At 48.2% G+C, this 13,155-nt stretch overlaps 6 protein-coding genes across 6 annotated transcripts; 3 read left to right on the top strand and 3 right to left on the bottom strand.

Moving 5' to 3' along the window:
- Positions 1 to 1,144: 1,144 nt before the first annotated feature.
- Positions 1,145 to 2,791, bottom strand: J7337_011187 (uncharacterized protein; the record flags this gene model as incomplete). Its single annotated transcript, XM_044828736.1, has 1 exon — positions 1,145 to 2,791. One exon carries the CDS (start codon positions 2,789 to 2,791, stop codon positions 1,145 to 1,147), a length of 1,647 nt encoding a protein of 548 aa, XP_044677290.1.
- Positions 2,792 to 3,237: 446 nt separating this feature from the next.
- On the bottom strand, positions 3,238 to 5,026 carry J7337_011188 (uncharacterized protein; the record flags this gene model as incomplete). The annotated part of the gene is made up of 2 exons (XM_044828737.1): positions 3,238 to 3,844; positions 4,113 to 5,026. The coding sequence occupies 2 exons, from the start codon at positions 5,024 to 5,026 to the stop codon at positions 3,238 to 3,240; spliced, it is 1,521 nt and encodes a 506-aa protein (XP_044677291.1).
- A 565-nt stretch (positions 5,027 to 5,591) lies between these two features.
- Positions 5,592 to 6,914, top strand: J7337_011189 (uncharacterized protein; the record flags this gene model as incomplete). Its single annotated transcript, XM_044828738.1, has 1 exon — positions 5,592 to 6,914. The coding sequence occupies one exon, from the start codon at positions 5,592 to 5,594 to the stop codon at positions 6,912 to 6,914; it is 1,323 nt and encodes a 440-aa protein (XP_044677292.1).
- Positions 6,915 to 7,526: 612 nt separating this feature from the next.
- J7337_011190 (uncharacterized protein) lies at positions 7,527 to 9,189 on the bottom strand (the record flags this gene model as incomplete). The annotated part of the gene is made up of 4 exons (XM_044828739.1): positions 7,527 to 7,616; positions 7,668 to 7,774; positions 7,827 to 8,433; positions 8,479 to 9,189. 4 exons carry the CDS (start codon positions 9,187 to 9,189, stop codon positions 7,527 to 7,529), a joined length of 1,515 nt encoding a protein of 504 aa, XP_044677293.1.
- Positions 9,190 to 10,492: 1,303 nt separating this feature from the next.
- Positions 10,493 to 11,194, top strand: J7337_011191 (uncharacterized protein; the record flags this gene model as incomplete). Its single annotated transcript, XM_044828740.1, has 2 exons — positions 10,493 to 10,757; positions 10,854 to 11,194. 2 exons carry the CDS (start codon positions 10,493 to 10,495, stop codon positions 11,192 to 11,194), a joined length of 606 nt encoding a protein of 201 aa, XP_044677294.1.
- Positions 11,195 to 11,921: 727 nt separating this feature from the next.
- On the top strand, positions 11,922 to 12,637 carry J7337_011192 (uncharacterized protein; the record flags this gene model as incomplete). The annotated part of the gene is made up of 2 exons (XM_044828741.1): positions 11,922 to 12,305; positions 12,515 to 12,637. 2 exons carry the CDS (start codon positions 11,922 to 11,924, stop codon positions 12,635 to 12,637), a joined length of 507 nt encoding a protein of 168 aa, XP_044677295.1.
- Positions 12,638 to 13,155: the final 518 nt, after the last annotated feature.

Below are 13,155 nucleotides of genomic sequence, written 5' to 3' on the forward strand. Positions count from 1 at the left end.
AAAACTACAAAACCTGACAAAAAAAAAGAAACCAACACCAGAGGCATCAGAAGATGGTGCACATTCGGAGAAGACCTGATACAAATGCAGGCATGAACAACAAGTGGCTACGATAAAATTAAAACACCTAAAAAAAGACGAAAAACACAAAACCTGACCAAAAAAAAAGCATTAACACAAAAAAAAAGGTACCGGCAGTGGGGGAAGTATATGATAACCTAGAAAATTACAAAATACAAAAAAAAACTTTAAAATAAAAAAGTAAATCATGTGCTGATGAAAGTGATAACTGTGCCCTGTGTAGACGAGTGCTGTGTCGAAAAACCATTATTGCTTGTGTGATCTCTGTTACTGTTCGTTGTGTCGTGTTCATTAAAACACACAGCAGCTTTGCCTTCAAATTCCTAGTAGAGTTTGCATCACACTGATACGCTAGATCAGTTGAGGATCTGAAGTGCTAATTGTTTTGATATATAGGAACTAATTGAGGCTACAGTGAGACCCGCGCAAGATGGCACATTGACCATACTTGGCGGATTATTCCGTTTTTGTCTTTTGCTGGTGCGGCTCTCACTCTGTAGTCCCTGTTTGACCGAAGCATCGAAGCTTCTCCATAAGAAAAATGTTGAAATACCGCTACATTAGGTTTGCACATTCCACTGATGAAAGCATGAAACAGAAGCGTGGAAGTGACCCGTTGCTGTGAGGACTTCAATTAGCGACTACGCTGGCGGTAGCTGTAGGGGCGGGCCACTAGGGTAAATTTGGCTCTTGAACCCGTCTCCATGCGGTGAGACTTAGGGTCTGATGACAAGATCGAGACATGAGACACTTGCGCGAGAACTTTTGCTCTAGTTCCTACCACTGGAAAGATTCATTCTAGGCATGCTACAGACCTATCGCATGTGTTGCCGGGTAGTATGCTGGCAGCCGACTTGCTCAATCCTTTCAGTCACAACGCGCAATCAACTTCCAAGGGGAGAGATATGGTTTGTAGAGAGCTTGGAGATAGTTTAAGCCTCATGATACAAAATCGCGGTTTCGTCTAGGATCATGATCGGCTGTAGTCTTTATGAGCAGAGATACAGTGTTTGACCCGCAGCTTTACAAATCTTACAAACATAACTAGTCGGACAAAGCATGGCTAATATGAAGCCGTGACAGGGAGAACCAATCTCGAGGCAGCGTCTTTAGAATGGTGAATCGTATGAATTGCCGGCGCACTGCTCACCCCATATGCCTGATTCTCACCCCTTCCCAGATTTCGCATGTACGCTGGATGTGCACCACCAGCGATGATCAATCGGATCTTGTTCCCCTTGCGGAAAACATGGGCGCAATCCACCAATGCAAGATTCAGCGGCTCAGGACCTCTTGCAGGATCCAGTCGCCTGTAAACATCGCTTATACGTCTAGACTTTCCCCTGCTGTTGACTTCGCTAAGTCGGACTAGAATATCCGCGTGTGGATTGTCGGTGGTGTGATGAAGTTCAATCAATGGTTTGCCGCAGACTTCTACATCCCTGTCTAGTGGCGTGGTATCGAAAACTGCAACATCTGAGCGTTTTGGGAGTTCAGTGTCGTTGTAGTTTGTAGGTTGGACATCGTCGAATGGTCGGGGCATACCGATTGAAGGAGTCGCCTCATTGGGGTAGAATCTGAACGTTGAGATTGACACTTGCTCAAGCGGCTGTTCTTTGCTGAGGGTTTCTAGGGATAAGTAGAAGGTTTGCGTGGACGAAGGGGATGGAGGCCAGCTGGCCATATCTCGCCACTCATTCGAACCTGTAACGAAGACTCGACAAGATGATGTTCTAGGAGCGGTCCCCTGGCCGGCAAGATAGTGATTGAAGAACTTTAAGCCCTCAACCAATGTTGGGCCTTGTTGTGAACCAAGATGTGACCATGGACCGATGGTCAGAAAGGCGGGTGCTCCTTGTTCCACCAGAACACGGTGCTGGTCCAGAACCATGGGCAGAACGCTATCGTTCCAGCCTGTAGACTGCAAGATTGGAATCTTTGCCCTTTTCAGCGCAGCACTCTGATTAGCCCGCGACCAAAAAGGAGTCGATGTGTCAGGTTGACTGATCAATTCTTCCAGCCAAGGCGGCTCCTTATTCTGCATATGATCCTTGATACCGTCCATCAGAGGCAGAGAATCATAAACAGGCTGCAGTATTTTCGGCAATTTCCTGATATACGGCAAGCCAGGGGTGATACCCCGCTTTGGAGCAGTCATCAAAGCCGCCCACGCAATCATATGTGTTTCCATCGCCCCAGTGCCCCAGGTAAAAGCACCAAAGTCCACTGGACCAGTACTTATAACAGCAGCTTTCATATCCGGCGGTGGATCCGTCAGAATAGCCCACTGCGTATGTCCAAGGTACGATCCTCCATACGTAGCGAAAGATCCAGTGTACCACGTCTGTTCACGCATCCAAACAACGGTCGCAAGACCATCTTGTGCTTCATGAACTGCTGGGACGATTTCCTGCCCGTCGGAGGGATGTGTACCTCTGCAGGCGGCGAGGAGGACTTGATAGCCTCTTGAAGCGAACATGCGTGCGTTGCTGAGAGCCATGAGCGGTGCGATGCCGTAGGATGTGCGGATAAGGATGGTGCCGAGGGGGGGAGTTGTTGGTTGGTAGAGGGTTGCAGCGAGTTTTACATCGTTGGTTGGGATTTGGATGAAGGTGGTTGTGTAGCTGCTCGTTTCTGCGGGTAAGCCGGACCACCAACCGTAGATGCGGTCGACGAAGAAGGTGATCAAGCCGCGTTCAACAGGCGCCATGGTGTAGTAGTTTGAGTGAAGGCTATAGGGCTCACTCCGCCTTTATGAAGATGAACGTGGTGTTTTTATATAATCAAACGAAGATTCGGAGCTTACGGATTTATAGGCAACAGTTATCAATGGCAGAATTGTCAGAGTCGCATTGGAGTTAGTGCTGACGGTCGCTGCTTAACCAATGGTTGGAGTCTCAAACCCCGCATTCGCGAACCATGACCTTCCGACTCCGAGCTTATCCATATAAGGCATCACGGTGATTTACTTAAGAACGACGGGGAATTATTGGATGACTCGGTCTATTTCCTATTGTGTCGGCTTATCTAGTCTTTCCGTCTCCGATCTTGTAAATGACTCTTGGTAAAAAGGAAGAACGAGTCTGACTTGTGAAGATTTCCTTCTGATCAAAATATAAAGGTTGTAGTATCGGCTAGTGGATTGCATGTCAAGAATCACAGACTGCCATTAAGTAAGAACTCATTAATCCTCTTCAAGCCCTGTAAATCACCCTCTACAGTTCCCGCTAGTTCCTTGGGCACCCAGCCATTTGTATAGCCTCCACCAAAATCAATCAGCCATGCATCGTTCTTTCTGTCAACAAGGACATTATCCGGCTTCGCATCGCCCCAAACAATACCAGCAGCATGCAGTTGCTGAACTGCGTCGTGGACCTGCTGAGCCCAGGATTGTTTGAGCTCCCTCGGTATATCCGGTCCTGCTGCGCACAGCAAGGTCTTGCGACCGCAATCGATATAGGTCAAGAGCAAGCCAAAGACCGGACCAGTTCCATCTCGTACCAGGCCAATCAGGCGTGAGATTCGAAGCGATTCGTCAAGGTGGGCGTCGCGAATGTTCTTGTATTTCTCAAGCTCGTTCATGAACGTTTTCTGGTCTCCCCACCTCATGGGCTTGAAAAAGGCGGCATTTCCGTCCTTCAAAAGAACTCTGGAAGGCAGATATGATGGTGGCTCGTGCTCGTTCTTCTTCCTGGGCAGCTGGATATCCTTGGGGTCGAAATGATGCCAAGGCGCGCATGAACAAATGGAATTTCTTTTCTTCCTGATTGGTTTATTTGTCAGCATACAAGTAAGACCCTTTACCAAACCACGGTTCAATTGAACACTTCGATTCCCAATCAACAACGTGTAGTTCTACCTCTCACAATAGACAAAGGCAATCTCGAATAATATGCTAGCTATCAAATCAACATACCATCCTCCCACGTCCAACAGATCTGCTCAAATACAATCTCTCCCACCAGCAATTTACCCTCGCGGTGTTTCATCTCATCACCGACACGTCGCTGTTCCATCAGCCAAGCACTTACTTCTCCTTCACCTCATCATTCTGAATCGCATTAATAGCAGCGAAAAAAGTCCGCAGAAAAACCTCATAGTCATACTTTGTAAGCGGTCTCGTCGCCTCCTCATCCTTATCATAGGTCATCTCCTCCGCCATGCTATCAACGTGCTTCTCTGTGGCCAGCCTAACAATCTTCTGCGGCTTACCGCGTGTCTTCTGCGCCTGCTCAAATCTCTTTGCAATGCAGTTCTTGATTATCTCGGTGGTACGTCTATCGGTGACTTGGTCTTCGCAGTGATAAATGGTCACTAACCACTTCGCTTGCATGTATTCCTTGAGGATTCTGTTGTTCAGCGCCTCGGCTTTTGCTTGGCCTAGCTCGAGTCGAAGAGTCTTGATTTCAGCTGCTTCATTGCTCTCAGGCTGTAGAGGCGAAGGAGATCGACGACGCTGCAGGGATGGATAAGATAGATCTGGGTGGGTATTACCTCTCAGAGGCAACACTTGACCCTGGCGATCCATGAAAGGAGAATCATCAACGCCGTAGAATCTCCAGGCCAGAACGACAGTCCCGGCTTTCTCAATCAAGTCAAATGAATCCTTGTACATTGAAAAGATCGACAAGGAAGCTGATCGTGGCTGGCCATCTTCGGGATTGCTCCTGAGTAGCTTGTAATACTCCACTTCCGATGTGACCACCAGGGCCACCATACCAGCCTCAATTCTCTCAATCGGAGCAACGGCGCAGAGACAAGGGGTGATGTCTGTGAGAGCCATGAGGCGCACCTTGATGTTGTTTTTGTAAGCGTCAAAGATGCATTTGACAAGTGTGTCGGTTGAAAGAGCCGGAAGAGGACGCGGGACTGCAAAAATGCCGTCATAGTCCTGGATGATGAGATTGTCGTCTCTATAGGAGTCGAGGCTTCGAGGGAGCTCCATCGCAGCGGCTGAAAGTTGCAAGGTTTGTAGATGAGATGACTGTCTTTTCTTTGAAATTTGCGGTACGGTTTGGTTGCGATTGAGCGTGATAGCTGCATCCAAGCTTTGCGTGTTTCTTTGATACTTATAATCTTAAAAGTCTCTTGCCAGTTATGAGAACTCATTCCATGTTCCACTATAGAATCGGGGATGGAATGAGCTTAGAATGAAAGAACTGACAACTGGTGAGCGTAGAACACGCATGAACGTATTGGTCAATGCATGGCGGCCAGAACAAGACTACATTGACACTGCCAGACTGCGTTCGGTATACCCTTTGTGTCAGAAGTAGCGAACAACATGAAATGTCAGTGGAACAAAAGGATTGCAAGTGCGATTGAAGAAAAGAATGAACACATGTTCTACTTCATATATAATGTTTTCATTCAGGACTGAAACTCTTCGATTCAACATCTTGTCAAACCGAGAAACACCATTAACACTACCTCACTTTGACCATCAAGACCCTCCCAACCGTATTCTTCACCAAAGATCACCCAACCTTCATCCCATCTTCCTGTCCATCATGGCTCCCTCCACACCAATCATCTACCCAACCAAGATGTCCCCCAGCATCCAAGCCACCTTCAAGCACCACAACGCCCTCCCCCTCTCAGACCGCGAAAAGCCCCTCTTCGTAATCGACGTCGCAACCGTCAAAGACACCGTCCGCGACTTTATCGCCTCCATGCCAGCCACCGCCAACATCGACGTCGTCCACTTCGGCGCCGTCAAAGCCTGCGCCGCTAAACCCGTGACTGACGTGTACGACCAGCTCCGATGTGGTTTTGACTGTGCTTCCAAGGGTGAAGCTAGGCCCCTTGTTGACCAAGGTATCAATCCTGCTCGTATTTCGCTCGGGAACTGTAATCTTCTTACTAATGAGCTTGAGTGGGGTATTGATGTTGGTATTCAGTACTTTGCTGTTGATAGCACTTCACAGGTGCATCGTATGCTTGAGGCAGCTGGTCGTGTTGCTAAGCGCAAGGGTTGTGGGGTGGCTACTATTCTCGCTAATATTAAGCCCTTTTGTCGTCTTCTCTGTTCTGGAAAAGGTTCTGACAAGCCCTTCTCTGCCAAGTTTGGTGTCGATCCTGAAATGGCCTTCACTATCATCGAGGAAGCTCAGGCGCATGGCCTCACTTTCATCGGTCTCTCTGGTCACCCCGGGACCCAGAACCTGGCTACCGACGCTTTCGTCCAGTTCGCGCAGCTTTTCCGTGGTGTCTTTGACCGTGTCAAGACTGAACTCGGTATCACCATGACTCTGGCCAACATTGGTGGTGGGTGGGCTGGTATCTCTACCAAGACTGCCCCTTCTTTCGCTGACTACAATAAACCCACCATCGACATCTTCTCTTCCGTCTTTGCAGACTGGCCTGTCAAGCTTATCATGATGACTGAGCCAGGGCGCGCTTTCATCTCCAAGGCTGGATGGCTTCAGACCCATGTCATCAACGTCTCCAAGCACACGGCTAGTGCATCCGTCTCTCGAGTCTTTCTCTCCGTCGGTACTCTCCACGGACTGAACGAGGCCAACAAGATTTCCTTCGAGTGGCACACTTCTGTTCCTTCAGAGAAGACCAAGTCTTGTGTTTTGTATGGTGCTAGCTGTGACAGCTCTGACATCATCCTTGGAAAGGACGCCAACGGTAGGGAGAAGACTGTTGATCTTCCTGATGACCTTGCGCCGGATCACCTCGTCTGGGTCTATGGTCCTGCTGCCTATGGACCTGACTACTCGACTTCCTTCAACGGCGTCCCTCCCCCCAAGGTTGTCTACATCAACTCCAAGAAGGGAATCACCTACTCAACTCGCCAAGCTGGGAGCCGCACTTGGGTGATGTAATACAGTATTTGGCGTTTGAACTTGCGAGACATTAAGATTAGATACCCCAACCTAGAAGAATAGGAAACGCCGCTTTGGAGTTTTTCCGTGCAGCGATGGCGCACTAGCCTACAGAAATGATATATTGTCTCTAAAACACTTTACTCCCTTGAAACAGTGACGTGAGCATGACAGTGTGATGTTTATTGGAGTTGCTGAGCAAATGAATGAGTGAGTCGGCCATCCCTGTATTTGTATTTCGCCGTGAGGAAGGGTGGGTCCGTTGCGGAAGCAAGCAATATGATTGGTTAAATCGATGCGGCCCTTAGAGTAACAGCGTAGCAGTAGAATTATTATTGTTGTTCTGACATTAGCCAATTGCAAATAGTTCTCTACACGTAGCACCGAGTAACAAGATCATTGACGGATGATATCTAAAAGAAACTTAAAGCCAGAGCTGCAGTGACCGCAACAGACTCATGGGACCGAGCAGCAGAAATAGCCTTTTTGCTGCATGAAGCTAGATCAAACGCTAACGACAGGTCCTACAGGTTGGGTGTATAAATAGCTACGGGAAAGAAATCAAATGTCAGGCCTCAGAAACCATTAGGCATTTATCCAAGACACAAGTCCTCAATATACGCCAATCGCCTCACCAACAACACTGCGAAAGATACCATCTGGGTCAAACTTCTCTCGAACTGCCTTGAAACGAGCAATATGCTACAAACAAATATCAGCATACTGATCTCAGCTATCAGGAAACAAACTTACATCAGGGTCGAGATTCTTGGCAGAGCGCTCAAATACCTCTCTTGTATTCTTGGTCCAATGCGGACGACACGGGAATTCATCAATGAGTGTTTCCGCGAGCTTGTGATCTGTTCACCTGTCAGCTAAAACACAATCTACTAATGCATGGGGCCAACTCACAAAATGGTTCGTTGTATCGCAGTCCATCGCCAATGCTCGGTTTATAAGACGGGAAGTCCAACATAATAGCACCTTTATCCCAGTCTGCACCATCAGAAGTTCCGTAGGTAACTTGACCGAGGAGATCGAAATACGGTCTGCCAAACTTGATGTTGATGCCGCTTCTATAAGTCGATGCCATAAACTTCAGTTTCTTAGCCTCGTTGTCAAAAAGCTGACGAACACGTTTGAGCATTGCATTCGCTTGAGTCACGGGGAACGCAAGTTCAAGAGTATACCCGTGGATACCATATTCCCAAACAGGCTTTTGGTCAGGATACAAACCGCCGATGAGAACGTCGTAGTTCCATCCGTAGACGGGCCACTTGGTGATAGGCTCGTTGGTCGTCTTTTCGCGAAAGTTGGGGTTTTCCCATTGTCCGAAGAGGATCTCTTCTGCGAGGAGATTGGAGAGAGCGACGCCTTTTCCGGTGTTCCATAGTGCTGTGATGGCGCCGGCTTCGAGTTTGGTGATTGAGAATGTATTCTGGAAACCTTCTTGGTCGCTCTGGTTGGTGGGAATGACGTCATAGTACCGCCAGTGGAATTTCTTCTTGTGAGGCCACCACTAATATCATTTAGTTCTGGTCAAAAGGTGTAAGTGAGTACTCACCCAAAGATTAGCTGTGGCATACGGCGAAATCATACCGTAGATATCTCCGTCAAGAACATCAGCCTCATCGAGAGTCTTCTGATCAGCGTAGACCTTGAAATCGGGATAGATCTTGAACTTCATTCTCACAATGACACCGAGGAGACCAAGAGATGTCGAGGCAGCAAGCCACTCATCACTATCATCACGCTCCAAGTGTCTCAACTCTCCATTACCATCGATGATATCCAGGGCCAAAACACCAGCCGCAACCATAGAATCTTCACGAATAGAAGACCTATGCGCACCCATGGCTACACAGCCGGCAAGAGTGATGTTCCAATTGACAAGGGTATATCCCGCAGACGCACCGCGCTGGTGCAGGTAATCTGCGAGCTGCAGGAATGTCACGCCAGCTTCGATCATCACAGTACCTGCGTCGAGGTCTAGATCGTAGATCTTGTTGACATTCTCTGTACGAATGATGACGGTGTTGGGATCGTCGGAACACATTGTGTCGTACCACATGTGTGCTTTTCCAGACGCGCGAACTCGCTGGCCTGCTTTGATGGCATTTTGAACGGTGTTTTGGATGTCCTTGACACTAGTGGCGTCATGAACGGTTGAAACGTTATTACAGGCTGGGAAGCCGGGACCGTCGAAGGTGTTGTACGTGAGAGCGTTAGCCCCAACGGCCAAAGTCAATGCAGCCAAGCATCGAAGAACTGCCATGGCGAGAATACAATTGATGAACCACTGGCGATAAAGTGGCAACTATCTGCCAACTATCTGCTAGTTTAGAAGTAATCCTATCGTATTTAAGCTTATTCCAAATAACTAAGACATAGAGTTAATTGCTCTCCGATAAGCGAGTTCCATGTGAAAGTCTAGCACGAGCGCCGAGCAAAAGCTAAATCCCCGCGTAAGGTTGCATTCACTAAACCTCGAGTTGGGCGATCGACATCATCAGATGATGGGTCGTAGTCTCCCTTCAGGCAGGTCCCCTGCCCAGAATGGCACTTTACGCGGGGAACTCATAGTGTTCCTGGTTTATTACCCCAGAATGGGCAGTTCCGTGATCTGCTGATGTCTGAATATGGTAGGGTTTGCATAGAACCCTCGTCGTATATGCCGCTCTCATAACGTTACCCCGCGTTTTGAGCTTGTTTATCGATGGGGCACAGCAAACGACATCCTGATCATTGCCAAGTTCAACTCGGCTTCAACGAGGATTTCGAGGCCAGCTTTTGAGAAGTGTAAGTCCAATAGACAACGCGTTCCAGATATCAGCATGACCAGATCGCAATATCGAGGTAAAGTCTCGGTTATCAACTGAAGAGTCTCGATGAAGCCAAGTTGACTTTTAGGCTCAATGAAAGTCATTTGTGGGACATGACAAGCGTTACTTTTTATCCAGTAATGTCTTCGTGTGGCTGTTTAATTAGTTCTTATATCATGCATTCTCTATGAAATTTCATTCGACCAAACCCGACAGTTTAAACTTTCATCAGCGTTGAAAACGACTGCCTACCCAATGACAGGCTCCTCAGCCAAGCGGTCAAGAGATGCGGGGTCGGATGCGGGACAACAATATTCCATTGCAGCCTCTTTCATCATAGCAAAAGTACAACCCCACTCAAGCTCTCCCTTCATCATGACGACGGTGATAGTACAGAAGAGTAAGCATTGAGATACCAAAAGAAACGGCCTCAATTGAGACACAACTGCCCAAAATGCCGCGCATGAATCTCGGCCTCCCCTACAACCACTGCAGCCACTCCCCCTGCCCCGCTGGCTTCCAAAGCCCCAACCTTCTCCGCTGCGGAGCTTGTCAAACCGTCAAGTACTGCGGCAAGCCTCACCAAAAGACAGACCGGCCAAGGCACAAGATCTAATGCATTCCTATCTAGCAAATCAAAGACAAACTCACAGAGGAAGAAGCCAAACTACGCGCCAATCCCGGCGACGACACTGATGGCAACCCCTTGACAATTCCGTTGGCTTTTTCTGGTTCTTAAAGAGTACTCGGCCTTACATGCAAGCTCGTCACGATTACATCACTGCTATTCTTAACGTCCGCACCGGTGAAGCCGTTGAGATTGCCCTTGAGGAATCTCTTGACATGCTACGTCTCTGCCGAGGCGACAATCTTGGTGTTCGCTCACAAATTCCTGCGCTGTATCTTCGACTTGGAAGGGATCAGGAAGCTTATGGTTTCATCAAGTGGTATGCTGCCAAAGGTGACTCTATGTATAACTGGAGCGACATGAGCTTGCCGTTCCTTGATCTCGAAGGTGAAGGTGCATTTGAGGCTGTTGTTGAGAGACCTCATTAGTACGACGTTTCATTCAAAATGGCCTTAACGCTGATTAAAATTCGTCTGATAAAGGATCTAGAGTCGCTGCAGAAGTTTCTGCAGAAGAAACCTAATGCAACTGGGGAGGAGAGGTATGATTATTTAGAGGAGGAGGCTATGAGTGACATTCTTCAACAGCGGGCGGATATCGTTGCGCGAGATGACTACAAGGACTTGATTGCTGAGCTAAAGCGTCAGGTACTGCAGTTGTACAAGATGGTCAAGAAGGACAACAAGCATATATGGCCGGGCATTGAGAACCCGAACTTGTATGCATACGATGTGACGAGCGCTTATTGTCCCGGGTCGCGGCAGGAGGCGGTTCTTATTTTCCGCCAGTCGTGGTACTCTTGGTCAGAGACGGAGCCGGCGATACAGTAAGTATATCAGGGGGATAATCAGTGCTGATAGGTAATGAATCTGGCGTGTGTACAAGCTCCGTGCCCATCGCAAACATAAACAAAATCGTATCTCAATTGACTGCCGAGAGAGCTGCCTTATTCGAGAATGAAGTGTCGGGCCGAGTTTTCATCGACAGTATTCGCAGCTAAAACACGGGGCTAGCCATTTTATGGGGTGCGCTTTGACTTTACGTCCGGTGAGCCTGACACAGACGATCCCGGAACAAAATCCCATAAACAACCATGATCGACAACGAATCCGGCTAGCGAGAGTGATTTCCGGTTAGACATCGCGTGTTAGCTGAAACACGAGTCAGTCCCGACACCGTGGCCAAACTTGAATTCGTAGTTCAGCCAATACATCTGGCCCCCACTGCAGAAAGGGGAAAATATGGAGTCGTCGCGGCATTGAAACGGAACAAACCGAGATGATGTGCCGAGAGGGATTGGCCACGTGCGGTCGGATGAGTGTGCCGAAGAGAAACGGAGGGATTGGGACTAATACAACTTGGGGGATTCTTGCGAGGGAGTTGTCTGAGATTGTGGATTATAGGAGCGATCATAGATGATGGTGCTGACTGTTGAGGCTGTGGCTGCGACCTTAAATCAGCAGAGAGAACTCTGTATAAGTATCCAGCTGCAAAACCCTCAGTTTCAACTCTCCCCAGCATTCGTCACATACCTTGAACATCACTCAAGTCTTCACCATGCTTTCCCAAATCATCACCTTCCTCGCCCTCACAGGCGTCGCAACCGCAGCTCCCAACCCCAGAGCAACAAAGTGCACATCCTACACGATTATCAACACCCGCGGCACAGGCGAAATCCAAGGCCCCTCCGCTGGCTTCCGCACCATGAACTCCCAAATCACATCCCAACTCCCTGGCGGCAAGATCTACAACACCGTGTACCCCGCGGGCTACGACCAAAACTCCGCGTCAGGAACACAAGACATCATCCGCGAGGTCAAGAGCGTTCTCGCGTCTAACCCTAGTGAATGCTTCATTCTGGAGGGGTACTCCCAGGGTGCTGCGGCGACGGTGAATGCGCTGTCGCAGTTGACTGGTAGTGCTGGGGATGCTGTGAAGGGAGTGTTTTTGATAGGTGATCCGTTGCATAGGAGCGGGTTGGCGTGTAACGTTGATAATAATGGGGGGACGACGACGAGGAATGTTAATGGGCTTGAGGTGCTCGCGGGAGGGAGTGTTCCGCAGAACTGGATCTCTCGCACGCTTGATGTTTGCATCTTTGTAAGTTTTTGTGAAAGCTTGGTTTTGGGAGATGTTACTAATGTGATTAGGGTGATGGAGTTTGTGATACGACACATGGCTATGGGATCAACGCTCAGCACCTTATGTATCCTAATGATGCGGCGACTCAGAAGCTTGGAACGACTTTTGTTGTTAAGCAGTTGAGCGGGTAAGGGAGTCGATTTGTCGGAAAATTTTTGTTTTTGTGTATCTGGTATCGAGAATGGCGATGTACATAGTAATTTAACAGTCAAAGTTGAAGTCTCAACGGCCCCCACACGATAACAACAAGCTCTCTCCGAGGTCCACTGACGCATATAAATTGAGTTTCACTTCTAACTGCACGAAGTAGGCTTAGGGTCTCCAATCCATCCAATCAGGCTGGCGTACCATATGGCCTCGACAACTTACAATGGGGCTACAGACTAGTTTGCATATCTGTTCTTCAATCAAAGCACTGGAAAGATGATAGCTAAATGTTTTAGGAAACACAGGCGAGCCGCCCGTCTATCCCGTTGCAGGTTGATGACATCTCGCACGATGGATTGCACTTCTAACGAAGGTATTGAAAGGTTACATAAATTATACACGAAATACAACTCAGGATAATCTTGTAAATTCAAGTCTCTGAATTCAAATTATTTGCTTATTTCTTTGGAAAGAAATAAAATACGTGTGATTGTAGACTGGC

This window comes from Fusarium musae, chromosome 8 (assembly GCF_019915245.1).
Source record: "Fusarium musae strain F31 chromosome 8, whole genome shotgun sequence".
NCBI lineage: Eukaryota > Fungi > Ascomycota > Sordariomycetes > Hypocreales > Nectriaceae > Fusarium > Fusarium musae.